Below are 27,482 nucleotides of genomic sequence, written 5' to 3' on the forward strand. Positions count from 1 at the left end.
ACCCCCAATCACCCACTGACCCACCCCTCCACACCCCCAATCACCCACTGACCCACCCCTCCACACCCCCCAATCACCCACTGACCCACCCCTCCACACCCATAACCACCACTACTTTATCATTTCCTGCCAGAGTCACCTTAAATACAGTCACCTTAAACACTCCTGTGCCCAGTGTCACTTTATGGACACACAATCAATCTTTTTGTGTTTTTTCATTATTATTGTATTCTTTATCTTCCTGTGTTTTTTCTTGCGCCGCATCAGATCCGGATTAACAATTATTTTGTTGCCCTTTACACTTTTATACTGGAAATGGCATTAAACAATCTTAACCTTGATTTGGCATGGGCAATACATAACCATATAACAATTACAGCACGGAAACAGGCCATCTCGGCCCTTCTAGTCCGTGCTGAACTCTTACTCTCACTCGTCCCACCGACCTGCACTCTCAGCCCATAACCCTCCATTCCTTTCCTGTCCATATATCTATCCAATTTAACTTTAAACGACAACATCGAACCTGCTTCAACCACTTCTGCTGGAAGCTCGTTCCACACAGCTACCACTCTCTGAGTAAAGAAGTTCCCCCTCATGTTACTCCTAAACTTTTGTCCTCTAACTCTCAACTCATGTCCTCTTGTTTGAATCTCCCCCACTCTCAATGGAAAAAGTCTAACCAAGTCAACTCTACCAATCCACCTCATAATTTTAAACACCTCTATCAAGTCCCCTCTCAACCTTCTGCGCTCCAATGAATAAAGACCTAACTTGTTCAACCTTTCTCTGCAACTTAGGAGATGAAACCCAGGCAACATTTTAGTACATCTCCTCTGTACTCTCTCAATTTTATTGACATCTTTCCTATAATTCGGTGACCAGAACTGTACACAATACTCCAGATTTGGCCGTACCAATGCCTGAAACAATTTCAACATTACATCCCAACTCCTATACTCAATGCTCTGATTTATAAAGGCCAGCATACCAAAAGCTATCTTCACCACCCTATCCACATGAGATTCCACCTTCAGGAAACTATGCACCATTATTCCTAGATCCCTCTGTTCTACTGCATTCTTCAATGCCCCACCATTTACCAAAATGTAGCAACTCACATTTTTCAGCATTAAACTCCATCTGCCATCTTTCAGCCCACTCTTCTAACTGTCCTAAATCTCTCTGAAAGTTTTGAAAACCTACCTCATCATCCACAACACCACCTATCTTAGTATCATCTGCATACTTACTAATCCAATTTATCACCTTATAACCTCGGTTTATAACTAGATGGGGCAAAGGGCCTGTTTCTGGGCTGTAGTGTTCTGCGGTTCAGTTCCTCTCTCTAATTTATTCCAGAGACGATGATGGGGAGCGGAAGCTGGGGACTCCGGGCACCCCTGGGTGCCGGGACCTTGAGGCAGCTTTGCAGAGGCTATCCCTGCGGCAGCAGTCCAGCGAAGACCAGGCCGCCCTCGAGCAGGAGCGGGAGCAGCGGCTGGCCGCTCCGACCGGCGACGACCCCATGTCCAGCGGCGCCCTCACGCCCGCCGAGAGTGACCTGTCGACGGGCACCAACTATTCGGGGAGTTCGGGCCACACGGCCTACTCCGGCCTCTCTGCCAGCTCCTACCCGGATAAGCTGAAGATCGTGAAGCCACTGGAAGGTGAGGCCTGTCAGGCCTCTAGGCCCAAGGCTGGCCCTGTGGGTTTCTCTCGCACCTTTGACACCAATCCAGTAAACATTGCTCGAGCAAAATTATAGAAACTGTTATGCACCAGAGGTTAACCATCTCGTCAGGAAAATTCCAGCTCCGATGCAGTGCCTCATCAGGAAGGCTCTTGATTTGAAATGTTGACTGTTTAATTGATGTTGCCTGACCTGCTAAGTTCCTCCAGCACTTTGTTGTTCCAAATATCCTACGGTCTTCCCAAACTTGGAAGGCTCACGAGAATGATCCCGGGAATGAAAGGGTTATCGTATGAGTAGCAAACTGAAGACTCTGGGCCTCTACTCACCGGAGTTTAGAGGAAAGTTGGGGGTGGGATCTCACTGAAACCTATCGTATGCTGAAAGGCCGAGATAGGGTGGATGTGGAGAGGATGTTTCCTATAGTGGGGGAGTCTAGGACCAGAGGACACAGATAGAGTGGATGTGGGGAGGATGTTTCCTATAGTGGGGGAGTCTATGACCAGAGGGCACAGCCTCAGAATAGAGGAATGTCCATTTGGAACAGAGATGAGGAGGAATTTCTTCAGCGATGGGGTGGTGAATCTGTGGAATTCGTTGCCGCAGACGGTTGGGGGAGGTCAGGTCACTTGGTGCGTTCAAGGTGGAGGTGGACAGGTTCTTCATTAGTCAGGGCATCAAAGGTTATGGGGAGAAGGCAGGAGATTGGGGTTGAGAGGGATAATCAGTCAGCCATGATGAAATGGCGGAGCAGACTCAATGGGCCGAATGGCCTACTTCTGCTTCTGGGTCTCATGGTCTTGTGTTTTATTATCAGAATCGGAATCAGGTTTAATATGTCGTGAATCTTGTTTTGTGGCAACAGTACAGGGCAAAACATAATTTTTAAAAATCTATAAATTACAATAAGAATATATTTTAAAAAAACTGAAATAACTGGTGCAAAAAGAGAGGAGAAAAAAAATAGTGAGGTAGTGTTCACGGGTTCGTTGTCCATTCGGAAATCTGATGGCGGAGGGGAAGAAGCTGTTCCTGAATCATTGAGTGTGTGTCTTCAGACTCCTGTACCTCCTCCCTGATGGCAGAGGGGAAGAAGCTGTTCCTGAATCATTGAGTGTGTGTCTTCAGGCTCCTGTACCTCCTCCCCGATGGTAGAGGGGAAGAAGCTGTTCCTGAATCGTTGAGTGTGTTTCTTCAGACTCCTGTACCTCCTCCCTGATGGCGGAGGGGAAGAAGCTGTTCCTGAATCATTGAGTGTGTGTCTTCAGACTCCTGTACCTCCTCCCTGATGGCGGAGGGGAAGAAGCTGTTCCTGAATCGTTGAGTGTGTGTCTTCAGGCTCCTGTACCTCCTCCCTGATGGCAGAGGGGAAGAAGCTGTTCCTGAATCGTTGAGTGTGTGTCTTCAGGCTCCTGTACCTCCTCCCTGATGGCAGAGGGGAAGAAGCTGTTCCTGAATCGTTGACTGTGTGTCTTCAGGCTCCTGTACCTCCTCCCTGATGGTAGCAATGAGAAGAGGGCACGTCCTGGGTGATGGGGGTCCTTAATGACGGATGCCGCCTTTTTGAGGCACCCCCTTTTGAAGTTGTCCTGGACGATGGAGAGGACATTGACCATGATGAGGATGGCTGCGTTTACAACTTTCTTGTCCTTCCATACCAGACGCTCTCCGCGATACATCTGAAGAAATTTGTGAGGTTTATGACCAATTTCTGAAAAATCATAAAATGTAGGAGCAGGTTTAGGCCAATTGGCCCAACGTGTCTGCGCTGCTGATTTATCAGTCGTCTCAACCCCATTCTTCTGCCTTCTCTCCGCAACGTTTGACGCCCCCTTGACTTATCAAAAACCAATCAACCTCTGCTTTCAATATACCCAGTGGCTTGGCCTCCGCAGATGAATTCCACAGATTCACCACCCTCTGGCTAAAGAAATTCCTCTTCATCTCTGTCCTAAAGGGACCTCCGCTATAGGAAGCATCCGAAAGGGGAGATGTCTCAGATTGATAGGTTGATAAAGATTCATTATCATCATTATGTCCTGTGTCGTATGACATCATCGTTACGCACCATGTCATTAGACAAGGGCGATCATGGCCTTTCCATGACCATGATTGTCCTTGGCGAATGTTTGCTCACAGAAGTGGTTTGCCATTGTCTTCTTCTGGGGCGGTGTGTCTTTACAAGACAGGTGACCACCTAGCCATTAGTTTTCAGAGGTTGTCTGCCCAGTGTCAGGACTTGCTATCTGCACCGGCTGCTCGTACGACCGTCCACCACCTGCTCCCATGGTTTCATGTGACCCTGATCAGGGGGCTAAGCAGGTATTACACCTTGCCCAAGGGTGACCTGGAGGGAAGCACCTCACACCTCCTTTGGTAGAGACGTACCTCCACCCCTCCATGCCGAAAGATTAACATGCTTAAGCATGAGGGAATTTGCAGACGCTGGAAATCCAGAGCAACACACACAAAGTGCTGGAGGAACTCAGCAGGTCGGGCAGCATCTACGGAGATGAATAAACAGTCCACGTTTCCGGCAGAGACCCTTCATCAGGTGTGGAAAGGAAGCGGAGAAGCCAGAATCAGGAGCTGTGGTGCGGGGAGGAGGAAGAGTGCAAGGTGACAGGTGAGACCAGGTGAGGGGGAAGGTGGGGGCAGGGAGGAGGACAAGGTGACAGGTGAGACCAGGTGAGGGGGAAGGTGGGTGGTGGGGGGAGGGGGAGGAGGACAAGCTGTCAGGTGACAGGTGACACCAGGTGAGGGGAAAGGTGAGGGAGTGGGAGGAGGACAATCTGACAGGTGACACCAGGTGAGGGGGAAGGTGAGGGAGTGGGAGGAGGACAATCTGACAGGTAACAGGTGAGACCAGGTGAGGGGGAAGGCAGGGCAGGGGAGGAGGACAAGATGACAGGTGAGACCAGGTGGAGGGGGGGGAGGGAGATAAGTGATAAGCTGGGAGGGAACAGGTGGAAAAGGTAAAGGGCTGGAGAGGGGAGTCGGGATGAAGAAATCGGAGTGTACATTGCACGTGCATCTCACTGCTTCCATCAGTCAAACTCTCTACATCTCTTCCTCTGCCTGTTGGTTTCCCCCTGTCTTTGTGGGTCACCCACCCCCTGCCTCTTGTATCCCCCCCCCCGCGCACAACCCCCCTCCAAGATTCAGGACTCAAAATTCCAGATTGTTTGTGATTTCACTCCAGATCACAAGATTAAAAAGATAAAGAATGCCATAAAGATTGGGACTGTGGAGGGGTGGGTCAGTGGGTGATTGGGGGTGTGGAGGGGTGGGTCAGTGGGTGATAGGGGGTGCGGAGGGGTGGGTCAGTGGGTGATTGGGACTGTGGAGGGGTGGGTCAGTGGGTGATTGGGGGTGTGGGGGGGTGTGGAGGGGTGGGTCAGTGGGTGATAGGGGGTGCGGAGGGGTGGGTCAGTGGGTGATTGGGGGTGTGGAGGGGTGGGTCAGTGGGTGATTGGGGGTGTGGAGGGGTGGGTCAGTGGGTGATTGGGGGTGTGGAGGGCTGGGTCAGTGGGTGATTGGGGGTATGAAGGGGTGGGCCAGTGGGTGATTGGGGGTGTGGAGGGGTGGGTCAGTGGGTGATTGGGGGTGTGGAGGGGTGGGTCAGTGGGTGATTGGCGGTGTGGAGGGGTGGGTCAGTGGGTGATTGGGGGTGTGGAGGGGTGGGTCAGTGGGTGATTGGGGGTGTGGAGGGGTGGGTCAGTGCGTGATTGGGGGTGTGGAGGGGTGGGTCAGTGGGTGACTGGGGGTGTGGAGGGGTGGGTCAGTGGGTGATTGGGGGTGTGGAGGGGTGGGTCAGTGGGTGATTGGGGGTGTGGAGGGGTGGGTCAGTGGGTGATTGGGGGTGTGGAGGGGTGGGTCAGTGGGTGATTGGGGGTATGAAGGGGTGGGTCAGTGCGTGATTGGGGGTGTGGAGGGGTGGGTCAGTGGGTGACTGGGGGTGTGGAGGGGTGGGTCAGTGGGTGATTGGGGGTGTGGAGGGGTGGGTCAGTGGGTGTGCAGGAGTTGGTCAGTGGGTGATTGGGGGTGTGGAGGTGGGGTCAGTGGGTGATTGGGGGTATGAAGGGGTGGGTCAGTGCGTGATTGGGGGTGTGGAGGGGTGGGTCAGTGGGTGACTGGGGGTGTGGAGGGGTGGGTCAGTGGGTGATTGGGGGTGTGGAGGGGTGGGTCAGTGGGTGTGCAGGAGTTGGTCAGTGGGTGATTGGGGGTGTGGAGGTGGGGTCAGTGGGTGATTGGGGGTATGAAGGGGTGGGTCAGTGAGTGATTGGGGGTGTGGAGGGGTGGGTCAGTGGGTGATTGGGGGTGTGGAGGGGTGGGTCAGTGGGTGATTGGGGGTGTGTAGTGGTGGGTCAGAGGGTGATTGGGGGTATGAAGGGGTGGGTCAGTGCATGATTGGGGGTGTGGAGGGGTGGGTCAGTGGGTGACTGGGGGTGTGGAGGGGTGGGTCAGTAGGTGATTTGGGGTGTGTGGAGGGGTGGGTCAGTAGGTGATTTGGGGTGTGTGGAGGGGTGGGTCAGTGGGTGACTGGGGGTGTGGAGGGGTGGGTCAGTGGGTGATTGGGGGTGTGGAGGGGTGGGTCAGTGGGTGATTGGGGGTGTGGAGGGGTGGGTCAGTGGGTGGTTGGGGGTGTGGACGGGTGGGTCAGTGGGTGGTTGGGGGTGTGGAGGGGTGGGTCAGTGGGTGATTGTGGGTGTGGAGGGGTGGGTCAGTGGGTGATTGGGGGTGTGGAGGGGTGGGTCAGTAGGTGATTTGGGGTGTGTGGAGGGGTGGGTCAGTGGGTGATTGGGGGTGTGGAGGGGTGGGTCAGTGGGTTTGCAGGAGTTGGTCAGTGGGTGATTGGGGGTGTGGAGGTGGGGTCAGTGGGTGATTGGGGGTATGAAGGGGTGGGTCAGTGAGTGATTGGGGGTGTGGAGGGGTGGGTCAGTGGGTGATTGGGGGTGTGGAGGGGTGGGTCAGTGGGTGATTGGGGGTGTGGAGGGGTGGGTCAGTGGGTGATTGGGGGTGTGGAGGGGTGGGTCAGTGGGTGATTGGGGGTGTGGAGGGGTGGGTCAGTGGGTGATAGGGGGTGTGGAGGGGTGGGTCAGTGGGTGATTGGGGGTGTGGAGGGGTGGGTCAGTGGGTGATAGGGGGTGTGGAGGGGTGGGTCAGTGGGTGATTGGGGGTGTGGAGGGGTGGGTCGGTGGGTGATTGAGGGTGTGGAGGGGTGGGTCAGAGGGTGATTGGGGGTGTGGAGGGGTGGGTCAGTGGGTGATTGGGGGTGTGGAGGGTGGGTCAGTGGGTGATTGGGTGTGTGGAGGGGTGGGTCAGTGGGTGATTGGGGGTGTGGAGGGGTGGGTCAGTGGGTGATTGGGGGTGTGGAGGGGTGGGTCAGTGGGTGATTGGGGGTGTGGAGGGGTGGGTCAGTGGGTGATTGGGGGTGTGGAGGGGTGGGTCAGTGGGTGATTGGGGGTGTGGAGGGGTGGGTCAGTGGGTGATTGGGGGTGTGGAGGGGTGGGTCGGTGGGTGAATGGGGGTGTGGAGGGGTGGGTCAGTGGGTGATTGGGGGTGTGGAGGGGTGGGTCAGTGGGTGATTGGGGGTGTGGAGGGGTGGGTCAGTGGGTGGAGGTGTTGATCAGACTCACTGCTTGGGGGAAAGTCACTGTTTTTGAGTCTGGTGTCCTGGTGTGGATGTTATGTAGCCTTCTGCCCGATGGGAGTGGGGCAAACAGTCCGTGAGCAGGGTGGGTGGGATCCTTCATGATGTTACTGGCCGCTTTCTGTATCTATGTCTGTGATTGGGTGGGTCAGCTGATGCCAGTAATGCGTTGGGCAGTTTTGACTCCCCGTTGTGGGGAATTCCTGCCCGCCGCAGTCCAGTGTCCGAACCAGGCGGTGATGCAGCTGGGTAGGGCGCCTCCTACTGGGCATCTGTAGAATGACGTGAGAATGGGAGTGTGAAGTTCGGCTCTCCTCGGCCTCCTCAGAAAGTAGAGGCGTTGGTGCAGCTTCTGGGCTGTACAGCAGGGGTCCCCTAAACTGTTTTTATGTCCCCCCTGGGTTGGGAGCCCCCTGCGAGGTACAGGATGTGTCTGGGGAGCGGGATATGCCCTCTCAGGAGTCTGGAGAGAGGATTGGGAGTGGGGCGAGTTTGCATGGAGACGTGAAGCCATGGGTGGCATGAATTGCCCGTGGGATCAAGACCGTGCTTACTGACCCTTCTGCCCGTCTCATTGGTGCAGGCTCGGCCACTCTGTACCAGTGGAGGCAGCTCGCCCAGCCGCACCTCGGGGGGATACTGGAGCCGCGCCCGGGCGTCCTCACCAAAGACTTCTGCCAGCTGGACACGGACGCTGGCGAGGTGTACAACCTGCACGATCTGGAGGAGGACGAGACCGATGACAGGGCGTTCCAGCCCCTGGCCGTACCTCAGCCCGAGCAGCCCAAGCCAGACGTCAATGGTAAGTGTACGGTCAGGGGAACTAGTGGTCAGAGACACTGTGACACCGACACACCCCTCATCGACACGCCCCTCGACGACACGCCCCTCGACGTCACGTCGACATGCCCCTCAGCGTGAAAACAACATGCCCCTCAGCGTGAAAACAACATGCCCCTCAGCGTCAAAATGACACACCCCTCAGCGTCAAAATGACACACCCCATGCCCCTCAGCGTGAAAACGACACGCCCCACGCCCCTCAGCGTGAAAACGACACGCCCCACGCCCCTCAGCGTGAAAACGACACGCCCCACGCCCCTCAGCGTCAAAATGACACGCCCCATGCCCCTCAGCGTGAAAACGACACGCCCCACGCCCCTCAGCGTGAAAACGACACGCCCCACGCCCCTCAGCGTGAAAACGACACGCCCCTCGCCCCTCAGCGTGAAAACGACACACCCCTCGCCCCTCAGCATGAAAATGACACGCCCCTCAGCGTGAAAATGACACGCCCCTCAGCGTCAAAATGACACTCCCCTCGTCCCTCAGCGTGAAAACGACACGCCCCACGCCCCTCAGCGTGAAAACGACACACCCCTCGCCCCTCAGCATGAAAATGACACGCCCCTCAGCGTGAAAACGCCACGCCCCTCGCCCCTCAGCGTCAAAACGACACGCCCCACGCCCCTCAGCGTGAAAATGACACGCCCCTCGCCCCTCAGCATGAAAAGACACGCCCCTCGCCCCTCAGCATGAAAATGACACGCCCCTCGCCCCTCAGCATGAAAAGACACGCCCCTCGCCCCTCAGCATGAAAATGACACGCCCCTTGCCCCTCAGCGTGAATATGACATGCCCCTCGCCCCTCAGCGTCAGAATGACACGCCCCTCAGCGTCAAAATGACACGCCCCTCGCCCCTCAGCGTGAAAACGCCACGCCCCTCGCCCCTCAGCGTGAAAACGACACGCCCCATGCCCCTCAGCATGAAAACGACACGCCCCTCGCCCCTCAGCGTCAAAATGACACGCCCCTCGCCCCTCAGCGTGAAAACGACACGCCCCACGCTCCTCAGCGTGAAAACGCCACGCCCCTCAGCGTCAAAATGACATGCCCCTCGCCCCTCAGCGTCAAAATGACACGCCCCTCGCCCCTCAGCGTGAAAACGCCACGCCCCTCGCCCCTCAGCGTGAAAACGACACGCCCCATGCCCCTCAGCATGAAAACGACACGCCCCTCGCCCCTCAGCGTCAAAATGACACGCCCCTCGCCCCTCAGCGTGAAAACGCCACGCCCCTCGCCCCTCAGCATGAAAACGACACGCCCCTCGCCCCTCAGCATTAAAACGAAACGCCCCACGCCCCTTAGCATGAAAATGACATGCCCCATGCCCCTCAGCGTGAAAACGACATGCCCTTCAGCATCAAAATGACACGCCCCTCAGAATGAAAATGACACGCCCCTCAGCGTCAAAATGACACGCCCCTCGCCCCTCAGTGTGAAAACGACACGCCCCACGCCCCTCAGCGTGAAAACGACACACCCCTCGCCCCTCAGCATGAAAATGACACGCCCCACGCCCCTCAGCGTGAAAACGACACACCCCTCGCCCCTCAGCGTGAAAATGACACGCCCCTCGCCCCTCAGCATGAAAATGACACGCCCCTCGCCCCTCAGCATGAAAAGACACGCCCCTCGCCCCTCAGCATGAAAATGACACGCCCCACGCCCCTCAGTGTCAAAATGACACGCCCCTTGCCCCTCAGCATGAAAATGACATGCCCCTCAGCGTCAAAATGACACGCCCCATGCCCCTCAGCGTGAAAACGACACACCCCACGCCCCTCAGAATGAAAATGACACGCCCCTCAGCGTCAAAATGACATGCCCCTCGCCCCTCAGCGTGGATATGACACGCCCCTCGCCCCTCAGCGTGAAAACGACACGCCCCACGCCCCTCAGCGTGAAAATGACACGCCCAAAGCCCCTCAGCATGAAAACGACACGCCCCTCACCCCTCACTGTGACACTGACACACCCCTCACTGTGACACTGACACACCCCACACCCCTCACTGTAACACCGACAGACCCCACACCCCTCACTGTGACACTGACACACCCCAGCTCTCACCGTAACACTGTCACACCCCACACCCCTCACTGTAACACCGACAGACCCCACACCCCTCACCCCTCACTGTAACACCGACAGACCCCACACCCCTCACTGTAACACCGACACACCCCACACCCCTCACTGTGATACTGACACACCCCACACACCTCACTGTAACACTGACGGACCCCTCACCCCTCACTGTAACACCGACACACCCCACACCCCTCACTGTAACACCGACACACCCCACACCCCTCACTGTGACACTGACACACGCCACACCCCTCACTGTGACACCAACACACCCCACACCCCTCACTGTGACACTGACACACCCCACACCCCTCACTGTGACACTGACAAACCCCTCACTGTGACACCGACAGACGCCACACCCCTCACTGTGACACCAACACACCCCACACCCCTCACTGTAACACCGACACACCCCATACCCCTCACTGTGACACTGACACACCCCACACCCCTCACTGTGACACTGACACACCCCACACCCTCACTGTATCACTGACACACCCCACACCCCTCACTGTAACACTGACACACCCCACACCCCTCACTGTGATGCTGACACACCCCACACCCCTCACTGTGACACTGACACACCCCACACCCTCACTGTATCACTGACACACCCCTCACCCCTCACTGTGACACTGACACACCCCACACCCCTCACTGTAACACTGACACACCCCACACCCTCACTATATCACTGACACACCCCTCACCCCTCACTGTGTCACTGACACTCCCCACACCCCTCACTGTAACACTGACACACCCCACACCCCTCACTGTGACAGTGACACACCCCACACCCTCACTGTAACACTGACACACGCCACACCCTCACTGTATCACTGACACACCCCACACCCCTCACTGTAACACTGACACACCCCACACCCCTCACTGTGACGCTGACACACCCCACACCCCTCACTGTATCACTGACACACCCCACACCCCTCACTGTGACACTGACACTCCCCACACCCCTCACTATGACACTGACACACCCCACACCCCTCACTGTAACACTGACACACCCTCACCCCTCACTGTGACACCGACACACCCCACACCCCTCACTGTAACACTGACACACCCCACACCCCTCACTGTGACACTGACACACCCCACACCCCTCACTGTATCACCGACACACCCCACACCCTCACTGTATCACTGACACACCCCTCACCCCTCACTGTGACACCGACACACCCCACACCCCTCACTGTGACACCGACACACCCCACACCCCTCACTGTAACACCGACACACCCCACACCCCTCACTGTGACACTGACACACCCCACACCCCCAATCTGTAACACTGACACACACCACACCCCTCACTGTGACACTGACACACCCCACACCCCTCACTGTGACACTGACACACCCCACACCCTTCACTGTAACACTGACACACGCCACAGCCCTCACTGTAACACTGACACACCCCACACCCCTCACTGTAACACTGACACACACCTCACCCCTCACTGTAACACCGACACACCCCACACCCGTCACTGTAACACCGACACACCCCACACCCCTCACTGTGACACCGACACACCCCACACCCCCTCACTGTAACACCGACACACCCCACACCCCCTCACTGTAACACCGACACACCCCACACCCTCACTGTAACACCGACACACCCCACACCCCACACCCCTCACTGTAACACCGACACACCCCACACCCCTCACTGTAACACCGACACACCCCACAACCCCTCACTGTGACACCGACACACCCCACACCCCTCACTGTGACACCGACACACCCCACACCCCTCACAGTGACACCGACACACCCCACACCCCTCACTGTGACACTGACACACCCCACACCCCTCACTGTAACACCGACACTCCCCACACCCTCACTGTAACACCGACACACACCTCACCCCTCACTGTGACACTGACACACCCCTCACCCCTCACTGTGACACTGACACACCCCACACCCCTCACTGTGACACCGACACAACCCTCACCCCTCACTGTAACACCGACACACCCCACACCCCTCACAGTGACACTGACACACCCCACACCCCTCACTGTAACACTGACACACCCCACACCCCTCACTGTAACACCGACACACCCCACACCCCTCACAGTGACACTGACACACCCCACACCCCCTCACTGTAACACCGACACACCCCACACCCCCTCACTGTAACACTGACAAACCCCTCACTGTGACACCGACACACCCCACACCCCTCACTGTGACACTGACACACCCCACACCCCTCACTGGATCATCGACACACCCCACACCCCTCACTGTGACACTGACACACCCTACACCCCTCACTGTGACACTGACACACCCCACACCCCTCACTGTAACTCAGACACACCCCTCACCCCTCACTGTAACACTGACACACCCCTCACCCCTCACTGTAACACTGACACTCCCCACACCCCTCACTGTAACACTGACACTCCCCACACCCCTCACTGTGACACCGACACAACCCACACCCCTCACTGTATCACTGACACACCCCACACCCCTCACTGTGACACTGACACACCCCACACCCTCTCACTGGATCACTGACACACCCCTCACCCCTCACTGTGACACTGACACACCCCTCACCCCTCACCGTGACACTGACACACCCCACACCCCTCACCGTGACACTGACACTCCCCACACCCCTCACTGTAACACTGACACACCCCACACCCATCACTGTAACACTGACACTCCCCACACCCTCACTGTAACACTGACTCTCCCGACACCCCTCACTGTAACACTGACACAGCCCACACTCCTCACTGTAACACTGACACAGCCCACACCCCTCTCACTGTGACACTGACACACCCCACACCCCTCACTGTAACACCGACACACCCCTCACCCCTCACTGTGACACTGACACACCCCACACCCTCACTGTAACACTGACACTCCCCTCACCCCTCACTGTAACACTGACACACCCCACACCCCTCACTGTAACACTGACACACCCCTCACTGTAACACTGACACACCCCACACCCCTCACTGTAACACTGACACTCCCCTCACCCCTCACTGTAACACTGACACACCCCACACCCCTCACTGTAACACTGACACACCCCACACCCCTCACTGTGACACCGACACACCCCACACTCCTCACTGTAACACTGACACACCCCACACCCCTCACTGTAACACTGACACACCCCACACCCCTCACTGTGACACTGACACTCCCCACACCCCTCACTGTATCACTGACACACCCCACACCCCTCACTGTAACACTGACACACGCCACACCCCTCACTGTAACACTGACACACCCCACACCCCTCACTGTAACACTGATACACCCCACACCCCTCACTGTAACACTGACACACCCCACACCCCTCACTGTGACACTGACACACCCCACACCCCTCACTGTGACATCGACACACCCCACACCCCTCACTGTAACACTGACACACCCCTCACCCCTCACTGTAACACTGACACACCCCACACCCCTCACTGTGACATCGACACACCCCACACCCCTCACTGTAACACTGACACACCCCACACCCCTCACTGTAACTCAGACACACCCCACACCCCTCACTGTGACACCGACACTGTGACACTGACACACCCCACACCCCTCACAGTGACACCGACACACCCCACACCCTCACTGTAACACTGACACACCCCACACCCCTCACTGTGACACCGACACAACCCACACCCCTCACTGTGACACCGACACACCCCACACCCCTCACTGTGACACCAACACACCCCACACCCCTCACTGTAACACTGACACACCCCACACCCCTCACTGTGACACTGACACACCCCACACCCCTCACTGTGACACTGACACACCCCACACCCCTCACTGTGACACTGACACACCCCACACCCCTCACTGTGACACTGACACACCCCACACCCCTCACTGTAACACTGACACACCCCACACCCCTCACTGTAACACCGACACACCCCACACCCCTCACTGTATCACCAACACACCCCACACCCCTCACTGTAACACTGACACACCCCACACCCCTCACTGTAACACTGACACACCCCACACCCCTCACTGTGACACTGACACACCCCACACCCCTCACTGTGACACTGACACACCCCACACCCCTCACTGTGACACTGACACACCCCACACCCCTCACTGTGACACTGACACACCCCACACCCCTCACTGTAACACTGACACACCCCACACCCCTCACTGTGACACTGACACACCCCACACCCCTCACTGTGACACTGACACACCCCACACCCCTCACTGTAACACTGACACACCCCACACCCCTCACTGTAACACTGACACACCCCACACCCCTCACTGTGACACTGACACACCCCACACCCCTCACTGTAACACTGACACACCCCACACCCCTCACTGTAACACTGACACACCCCACACCCCTCACTGTGACACTGACACACCCCACACCCCTCACTGTGACACTGACACACCCCACACCCCTCACTGTGACACTGACACACCCCACACCCCTCACTGTGACACTGACACACCCCACACCCCTCACTGTGACACTGACACACCCCACACCCCTCACTGTAACACTGACACACCCCACACCCCTCACTGTAACACTGACACACCCCACACCCCTCACTGTGACACTGACACACCCCACACCCCTCACTGTGACACTGACACACCCCACACCCCTCACTGTGACACTGACACACCCCACACCCCTCACTGTGACACTGACACACCCCACACCCCTCACTGTGACACCTACACACCCCACACCCCTCACTGTAACACTGACACACCCCACACCCCTCACTGTAACACTGACACACCCCACACCCCTCACTGTGACACTGACACACCCCACACCCCTCACTGTGACACTGACACACCCCACACCCCTCACTGTAACACTGACACACCCCACACCCCTCACTGTGACACTGACACACCCCACACCCCTCACTGTAACACTGACACACCCCACACCCCTCACTGTGACACTGACACACCCCACACCCCTCACTGTGACACTGACACACCCCACACCCCTCACTGTGACACTGACACACCCCACACCCCTCACTGTAACACTGACACACCCCACACCCCTCACTGTGACACCGACACACCCCACACCCCTCACTGTAACACTGACACACCCCACACCCCTCACTGTGACACTGACACACCCCACACCCCTCACTGTGACACTGACACACCCCACACCCCTCACCCCTCACTGTGACACTGACACACCCCACACCCCTCACTGTAACACCGACACACCCCACACCCCTCACTGTAACACTGACACACCCCACACCCCTCACTGTGACACTGACACACCCCACACCCCTCACTGTAACACTGACACTCCCCTCACCCCTCACTGTAACACTGACACACCCCACACCCCTCACTGTGACACTGACACACCCCACACCCCTCACTGTGACACTGACACACCCCACACCCCTCACTGTGACACTGACACACCCCACACCCCTGTCACTGTGACACACCCCACACCCCTCACTGTGACACTGACACACCCCACACCCCTCACTGTGTAACACTGACACACCCCACACCCCTCACTGTAACACTGACACACCCCACACCCCTCACTGTGACACTGACACACCCCACACCCCTCACTGTGACACTGACACACCCCACACCCCTCACTGTGACACTGACACACCCCACACCCCTCACTGTGACACTGACACACCCCACACCCCTCACTGTGACACTGACACACCCCACACCCCTCACTGTAACACTGACACACCCCACACCCCTCACTGTGACACTGACACACCCCACACCCCTCACTGTGACACTGACACACCCCACACCCCTCACTGTGACACTGACACACCCCACACCCCTCACTGTAACACTGACACACCCCACACCCCTCACTGTGACACCGACACACCCCACACCCCTCACTGTAACACTGACACACCCCACACCCCTCACTGTGACACTGACACACCCCACACCCCTCACTGTGACACTGACACACCCCACACCCCTCACTGTGACACTGACACCCCTCACTGTAACACTGACACACGCCACACCCCTCACTGTAACACTGACACACCCCACACCCCTCACTGTAACACTGATACACCCCACACCCCTCACTGTAACACTGACACACCCCACACCCCTCACTGTGACACTGACACACCCCACACCCCTCACTGTGACATCTACACACCCCACACCCCTCACTGTAACACTGACACACCCCTCACCCCTCACTGTAACACTGACACACCCCACACCCTCACTGTGACATCGACACACCCCACACCCCTCACTGTAACACTGACACACCCCTCACCCCTCACTGTAACTCAGACACACCCCACACCCCTCACTGTGACACCGACACACCCCACACCCCTCACTGTGACACTGACACACCCCACACCCATCACTGTGACTCAGACACACCCCACACCCCTCACTGTGTCACTGACACACCCCACACCCCTCACTGTGTCACTGACACACCCCACACCCCTCACTGTAACACCGACACACCCCTCACCCCTCACTGTGTCACTGACACACCCCACACCCCTCACAGTGACACCGACACACCCCACACCCTCACTGTAACACTGACACACCCCACACCCCACACTGTGACACCGACACAACCCACACCCCTCACTGTGACACCGACACACCCCACACCCCTCACTGTATCACCAACACACCCCACACCCCTCACTGTAACACTGACACACCCCACACCCCTCACTGTAACACCGACACACCCCACACCCCTCACTGTATCACCAACACACCCCACACCCCTCACTGTAACACTGACACACCCCATACCCCTCACTGTAACACTGACACTCCCCACACCCCTCACTGTGACACTGACACACCCCACACCCCTCACTGTGACACCGACACACCCCACACCCCTCACTGTGACACCGACACACCCACACCCCTCACTGTGACACTGACACACCCCACACCCCTCACTGTATTACTGACACACCCCACACCCTCACTGTAACACTGACACACCCCACACCCATCACTGTGACTCAGACACACCCCACACCCCTCACTGTGACACTGACACACCCCACACCCCCTCACTGTGACACCGACACACCCCACACCCCTCACTGTGACACCGACACACCCCACACCCCTCACTGTGACACCGACACACCCCACACCCCTCACTGTAACACTGACACACCCCACACCCCTCACTGTGACACTGACACTCCCCACACCCCTCACTGTAACACTGACACACCCCACACCCCTCACTGTGACACTGACACACCCCACACCCCTCACTGTGACACTGACACTCCCCACACCCCTCACTGTGACACTGACACACCCCACACCCCTCACTGTAACTCAGACACACCCCACACCCCTCACTGTGACACCGACACACCCCACACCCCTCACTGTGACACCGACACGCCCCACACCCTCACTGTATCACTGACACACCCCACACCCCTCACTGTAACACTGACACACCCCTCACCCCTCACTGTAACACTGACACTCCCCTCACCCCTCACTGTATCACTGACACACCCCACACCCCTCACTGTAACACTGACACACCCCTCACCCCTCACTGTGACACTGACACACCCCACACCCCTCACTGTGACACTAACACACCCCACACCCCTCACTGTGACACGAACACACCCCACACCCTCACTGTAACACCGACACACCCCACACCCCTCACTGTGACACTGACACAACCCACACCCCTCACTGTGACACTGACACACCCCACACCCCTCACTGTAACACTGACACACCCCACACCCTCACTGTGACATCGACACACCCCACACCCCTCACTGTAACACTGACACACCCCTCACCCCTCACTGTAACTCAGACACACCCCACACCCGTCACTGTAACTCAGACACACCCCACACCCGTCACTGTGACACTGACACACCCACACCCCTCACTGTAACACCGACACACCCCACACCCCTCACTGTGACACCGACACACCCCACACCCCTCACTGTAACACTGACACACCCCACACCCCTCACTGTAACACCGACACACCCCACACCCCTCACTGTAACACTGACACACCCCACACCCCTCACTGTAACACTGACACACCCCACACCCCTCACTGTGACACTGACACACCCACACCCCTCACTGTAACACCGACACACCCCACACCCCTCACTGTGACACCGACAGACCCCACACCCCTCACTGTGACACTGACACACCCCACACCCCTCACTGTAACACTAACACACCCCACACCCCTCACTGTAACACTGACACACCCCACACCCCTCACTGTGACACCGACACACCCCACACCCCTCACTGTAACACTGACACACCCCACACCCCTCACTGACACACCCCACACCCCTCACTGTAACACTGACACACCCCACACCCCTCACTGTAACACTGACACACCCCACACCCCCTCACTGTGACACCGACACACCCCACACCCCTCACTGTATTACTGACACACCCCACACCCTCACTGTAACACTGACACACCCCACACCCCTCACTGTGACTCAGACACATCCCACACCCCTCACTGTGACACTGACACACCCCACACCCCTCACTGTAACACTGACACACCCCACACCCCTCACTATGACACTGACACTCCCCACACCCCTCACTGTAACACTGACACACCCCACACCCCTCACTGTGACACTGACACACCCCACACCCCTCACTGTAACACTGACACACCCCTCACCCCTCACTGTAACACTGACACACCCCACACCCCTCACTGTAACACTGACACTCCCCACACCCCTCACTGTGACACTGACACACCCCACACCCCTCACTGTAACTCAGACACACGCCACACCCCTCACTGTGACACTGACACACCCCACACCCCTCACTGTAACACTGACACACCCTACACCCCTCACTGTGACACCGACACACCCCACACCCCTCACTATGACACTGACACACCCCACACCCCTCACTGTATTACTGACACACCCCACACCCTCACTGTAACACTGACACACCCCACACCCATCACTGTGACTCAGACACACCCCACACCCCTCACTGTGACACTGACACACCCCACACCCCTCACTGTATTACTGACAAACCCCACACCCATCACTGTGGCTCAGACACACCCCACACCCCTCACTGTGACACTGACACACCCCACACCCTCACTGTGACACTGACACTCCCCACACCCCTCACTGTAACACTGACACACCCCACACCCCTCACTATGACACTGAGACTCCCCACACCCCTCACTGTAACACTGACACACCCCACACCCCTCACTGTGACACTGACACACCCCACACCCCTCACTGTGACACCGACACACCCCACACCCCCTCACTGTGACACTGACACACCCCACACCCCTCACTGTAACACCGACACACCCCACACCCCTCACTGTGACACCGACACACCCCACACCCCTCACTGTGACACTGACACACGCCACACCCCTCACTGTGACACTGACACACCCTACATCCCTCACTGTATCACTGACACACCCCACACCCCTCACTGTGACACTGACACACCCCACACCCCTCACTGTAACACCGACACACCCCACACCCCTCACTGTGACACCGACACACCCCACACCCCTCACTGTGACACTGACACACCCCACACCCCTCACTGTGACACTGACACACCCCTCACCCCCTCACTGTGACACTGACACACCCCACACCCGCTCACTGTGACACCGACACAACCCACACCCCTCACTGTGACAGTGACACACCCCACACCCCTCACTGTAACACTGACACACCCCACACCCCTCACTGTGACACTGACACACCCCACACCCCCTCACTGTGACACCGACACACCCCACACCCCTCACTGTGACACTGACACACCCCACACCCTCACTGTGACACTGACACGCCCCACACCCCTCACTGTAACACTGACACACCCCTCACCCCTCACTGTAACACTGACACACCCCACATCCCTCACTGTATCACTGACACACCCCACACCCCTCACTGTGACACTGACACACCCCTCACCCCTCACTGTGACACTGACACACCCCACACCCCTCACTGTAACACCGACACACCCCACACCCCTCACTGTGACACCGACACACCCCACACCCCTCACTGTAACACTGACACACCCCATACCCCTCACTGTAACACTGACACACCCCACACCCCTCACTGTGACACTGACACACCCCTCACCCCCTCACTGTGACACTGACACACCCCACACCCGCTCACTGTGACACCGACACAACCCACACCCCTCACTGTGACAGTGACACACCCCACACCCCTCACTGTAACACTGACACACCCCACACCCCTCACTGTGACACTGACACACCCCACACCCCCTCACTGTGACACCGACACACCCCACACCCCTCACTGTGACACTGACACACCCCACACCCTCACTGTGACACTGACACGCCCCACACCCCTCACTGTGACACCGACACACACCACACCCCTCACTGTATCACTGACACACCCCACACCCCTCACTGTGACACTGACACTCCCCACACCCCTCACTGTGACACTGACACACCCCACACCCCTCACTGTAACTCAGACACACCCCACACCCTCACTGTGACACTGACACACCCCACACCCCTCATTGTATTACTGACACACCCCACACCCCTCACTGTGACACCGACACACCCCACACCCCTCACTGTAACACTAACACACCCCAAACCACCGCACTGTAACACTGACACACCCCACACCCCTCACTGTGACACTGACACACCCCACACCCCTCACTGTAACACCGAAACACCCCACACCCATCACTGTGACACTGACACACCCCACACCCCTCACTGTAACACTGACACACCCCACACCCCTCACTGTGACAGTGACACACCCCACACCCATCACTGTATTACTGACACACCCCACACCCCTCACTGTAACACTGACACACCCCACACCCCTCACTGTGACAGTGACACACCCCACACCCATCACTGTAACACTGACACTCCCCACACCCCTCACTGTGACACGGACACACCCCACACCCCTCACTGTAACACCGACACACCCCACACCCCTCACTGTAACACTGACACACGCCACACCCCTCACTGTGACACTGACACACCCCACACCCTCACTGTAACACCGACACACCCCTCACCCCTCACTGTAACACTGACACACCCCTCACCCCTCACTGTAACACCGACACTCCCCACACCCCTCACTGTGACACTGACACACCCCACACCCCTCACTGTGACAGTGACACACCCCACACCCATCACTGTATTACTGACACACCCCACACCCCTCACTGTAACACTGACACACCCCACACCCCTCACTGTGACAGTGACACACCCCACACCCATCACTGTAACACTGACACTCCCCACACCCCTCACTGTGACACTGACACACCCCACACCCCTCACTGTAACACCGACACACCCCACACCCCTCACTGTAACACTGACACACGCCACACCCCTCACTGTGACACTGACACACCCCACACCCTCACTGTAACACCGACACACCCCTCACCCCTCACTGTAACACTGACACACCCCTCACCCCTCACTGTAACACTACACCCAAACCCCACACCCCTCACTGTGACACCGACACTCCCCACACCCCTCACTGTGACACTGACACACCCCACACCCCTCACTGTGACACTGACACACCCCACACCCCTCACTGTGACACCGACACACCCCACACCGCTCACTGTGACACCGACACACCCCACACCCCTCACTGTGACACTGACACACCCCACACCCCTCACTGTAACACTGACACACCCCACACCCCTCACTGTGACAGTGACACACCCCACACCCCTCACTGTAACACCGACACACCCCACACCCCTCACTGTAACACTGACACACCCCACACCCCTCACTGTGACACTGACACACCCCACACCCCTCACTGTGACACTGACACACCCCACACCCCTCACTGTGACACTGACACACCCCACACCCCGCACTGTGACACTGACACACCCCACACCCCTCACTGTGACACTGACACGCCCCACACCCCTCACTGTAACACTGACACACCCCACACCCCTCACTGTGACACCGACACACCCACACCCCTCACTGTGACACTGACACACCCCACACCCCTCACTGTGACACCGACACACCCCACACTCCTCACTGTAACACTGACACACCCCACACCCCTCACTGTAACACTGACACACCCCACACCCCTCACTGTGACACTGACACTCCCCACACCCCTCACTGTATCACTGACACACCCCACACCCCTCACTGTAACACTGACACACGCCACACCCCTCACTGTAACACTGACACACCCCACACCCCTCACTGTAACACTGATACACCCCACACCCCTCACTGTAACACTGACACACCCCACACCCCTCACTGTGACACTGACACACCCCACACCCCTCACTGTGACATCGACACACCCCACACCCCTCACTGTAACACTGACACACCCCTCACCCCTCACTGTAACACTGACACACCCCACACCCTCACTGTGACATCGACACACCCCACACCCCTCACTGTAACACTGACACACCCCTCACCCCTCACTGTAACTCAGACACACCCCACACCCCTCACTGTGACACCGACACACCCCACACCCCTCACTGTGACACTGACACACCCCACACCCATCACTGTGACTCAGACACACCCCACACCCCTCACTGTGTCACTGACACACCCCACACCCCTCACTGTGTCACTGACACACCCCACACCCCTCACTGTAACACCGACACACCCCTCACCCCTCACTGTGTCACTGACACACCCCACACCCCTCACAGTGACACCGACACACCCCACACCCCTCACTGTAACACTGACACACCCCACACCCCTCACTGTGACACCGACACAACCCACACCCCTCACTGTGACACCGACACACCCCACACCCCTCACTGTAACACCGACACACCCCACACCCCTCACTGTAACACTGACACACCCCACACCCCTCACTGTAACACTGACACACCCCACACCCCTCACTGTAACACCGACAAACCCCACACCCCTCACTGTAACACTGACACACCCCACACCCCTCACTGTAACACTGACACACCCCACACCCCTCACTGTAACACTGACACTCCCCACACCCCTCACTGTGACACTGACACACCCCACACCCCTCACTGTGACACCGACACACCCACACCCCTCACTGTGACACTGACACACCCCACACCCCTCACTGTATTACTGACACACCCCACACCCTCACTGTAACACTGACACACCCCACACCCATCACTGTGACTCAGACACACCCCACACCCCTCACTGTGACACTGACACACCCCACACCCCCTCACTGTGACACCGACACACCCCACACCCCTCACTGTGACACCGACACACCCCACACCCCTCACTGTGACACCGACACACCCCACACCCCTCACTGTAACACTGACACACCCCACACCCCTCACTGTGACACTGACACTCCCCACACCCCTCACTGTAACACTGACACACCCCACACCCCTCACTGTGACACTGACACACCCCACACCCCTCACTGTGACACTGACACTCCCCACACCCCTCACTGTGACACTGACACACCCCACACCCCTCACTGTAACTCAGACACACCCCACACCCCTCACTGTGACACCGACACACCCCACACCCCTCACTGTGACACCGACACGCCCCACACCCTCACTGTATCACTGACACACCCCACACCCCTCACTGTAACACTGACACACCCCTCACCCCTCACTGTAACACTGACACTCCCCTCACCCCTCACTGTATCACTGACACACCCCACACCCCTCACTGTAACACTGACACACCCCTCACCCCTCACTGTGACACTGACACACCCCACACCCCTCACTGTGACACTAACACACCCCACACCCCTCACTGTGACACGAACACACCCCACACCCTCACTGTAACACCGACACACCCCACACCCCTCACTGTGACACTGACACAACCCACACCCCTCACTGTGACACTGACACACCCCACACCCCTCACTGTAACACTGACACACCCCACACCCTCACTGTGACATCGACACACCCCACACCCCTCACTGTAACACTGACACACCCCTCACCCCTCACTGTAACTCAGACACACCCCACACCCGTCACTGTAACTCAGACACACCCCACACCCGTCACTGTGACACTGACACACCCACACCCCTCACTGTAACACCGACACACCCCACACCCCTCACTGTGACACCGACACACCCCACACCCCTCACTGTAACACTGACACACCCCACACCCCTCACTGTAACACCGACACACCCCACACCCCTCACTGTAACACTGACACACCCCACACCCCTCACTGTAACACTGACACACCCCACACCCCTCACTGTGACACTGACACACCCACACCCCTCACTGTAACACCGACACACCCCACACCCCTCACTGTGACACCGACAGACCCCACACCCCTCACTGTGACACTGACACACCCCACACCCCTCACTGTAACACTAACACACCCCACACCCCTCACTGTAACACTGACACACCCCACACCCCTCACTGTGACACCGACACACCCCACACCCCCTCACTGTAACACTGACACACCCCACACCCCTCACTGACACACCCCACACCCCTCACTGTAACACTGACACACCCCACACCCCTCACTGTAACACTGACACACCCCACACCCCCTCACTGTGACACCGACACACCCCACACCCCTCACTGTATTACTGACACACCCCACACCCTCACTGTAACACTGACACACCCCACACCCCTCACTGTGACTCAGACACATCCCACACCCCTCACTGTGACACTGACACACCCCACACCCCTCACTGTAACACTGACACACCCCACACCCCTCACTATGACACTGACACTCCCCACACCCCTCACTGTAACACTGACACACCCCACACCCCTCACTGTGACACTGACACACCCCACACCCCTCACTGTAACACTGACACACCCCTCACCCCTCACTGTAACACTGACACACCCCACACCCCTCACTGTAACACTGACACTCCCCACACCCCTCACTGTGACACTGACACACCCCACACCCCTCACTGTAACTCAGACACACGCCACACCCCTCACTGTGACACTGACACACCCCACACCCCTCACTGTAACACTGACACACCCTACACCCCTCACTGTGACACCGACACACCCCACACCCCTCACTATGACACTGACACACCCCACACCCCTCACTGTATTACTGACACACCCCACACCCTCACTGTAACACTGACACACCCCACACCCATCACTGTGACTCAGACACACCCCACACCCCTCACTGTGACACTGACACACCCCACACCCCTCACTGTATTACTGACAAACCCCACACCCATCACTGTGGCTCAGACACACCCCACACCCCTCACTGTGACACTGACACACCCCACACCCTCACTGTGACACTGACACTCCCCACACCCCTCACTGTAACACTGACACACCCCACACCCCTCACTATGACACTGAGACTCCCCACACCCCTCACTGTAACACTGACACACCCCACACCCCTCACTGTGACACTGACACACCCCACACCCCTCACTGTGACACCGACACACCCCACACCCCCTCACTGTGACACTGACACACCCCACACCCCTCACTGTAACACCGACACACCCCACACCCCTCACTGTGACACCGACACACCCCACACCCCTCACTGTGACACTGACACACGCCACACCCCTCACTGTGACACTGACACACCCTACATCCCTCACTGTATCACTGACACACCCCACACCCCTCACTGTGACACTGACACACCCCACACCCCTCACTGTAACACCGACACACCCCACACCCCTCACTGTGACACCGACACACCCCACACCCCTCACTGTGACACTGACACACCCCACACCCCTCACTGTGACACTGACACACCCCTCACCCCCTCACTGTGACACTGACACACCCCACACCCGCTCACTGTGACACCGACACAACCCACACCCCTCACTGTGACAGTGACACACCCCACACCCCTCACTGTAACACTGACACACCCCACACCCCTCACTGTGACACTGACACACCCCACACCCCCTCACTGTGACACCGACACACCCCACACCCCTCACTGTGACACTGACACACCCCACACCCTCACTGTGACACTGACACGCCCCACACCCCTCACTGTAACACTGACACACCCCTCACCCCTCACTGTAACACTGACACACCCCACATCCCTCACTGTATCACTGACACACCCCACACCCCTCACTGTGACACTGACACACCCCTCACCCCTCACTGTGACACTGACACACCCCACACCCCTCACTGTAACACCGACACACCCCACACCCCTCACTGTGACACCGACACACCCCACACCCCTCACTGTAACACTGACACACCCCATACCCCTCACTGTAACACTGACACACCCCACACCCCTCACTGTGACACTGACACACCCCTCACCCCCTCACTGTGACACTGACACACCCCACACCCGCTCACTGTGACACCGACACAACCCACACCCCTCACTGTGACAGTGACACACCCCACACCCCTCACTGTAACACTGACACACCCCACACCCCTCACTGTGACACTGACACACCCCACACCCCCTCACTGTGACACCGACACACCCCACACCCCTCACTGTGACACTGACACACCCCACACCCTCACTGTGACACTGACACGCCCCACACCCCTCACTGTGACACCGACACACACCACACCCCTCACTGTATCACTGACACACCCCACACCCCTCACTGTGACACTGACACTCCCCACACCCCTCACTGTGACACTGACACACCCCACACCCCTCACTGTAACTCAGACACACCCCACACCCTCACTGTGACACTGACACACCCCACACCCCTCATTGTATTACTGACACACCCCACACCCCTCACTGTGACACCGACACACCCCACACCCCTC

The 27,482-nt window shown here is 57.8% G+C and overlaps 1 protein-coding gene across 1 annotated transcript in view; it reads left to right on the forward strand.

Moving 5' to 3' along the window:
- Window positions 1-27,482, forward strand: part of LOC134340643 (trafficking kinesin-binding protein 1-like) — a 159,130-nt gene that overhangs the window by 106,015 nt on the left and 25,633 nt on the right. The window contains exons 13-14 of the mRNA XM_063038092.1: window positions 1,363-1,670; window positions 7,930-8,148. Of these exons, the coding sequence (XP_062894162.1) occupies window positions 1,363-1,670; window positions 7,930-8,148 (527 nt within the window). The remainder of the gene's footprint in view (window positions 1-1,362; window positions 1,671-7,929; window positions 8,149-27,482) is intronic.

The sequence above is a fragment of the Mobula hypostoma genome, chromosome X1, assembly GCF_963921235.1.
Source record: "Mobula hypostoma chromosome X1, sMobHyp1.1, whole genome shotgun sequence".
NCBI lineage: Eukaryota > Metazoa > Chordata > Chondrichthyes > Myliobatiformes > Myliobatidae > Mobula > Mobula hypostoma.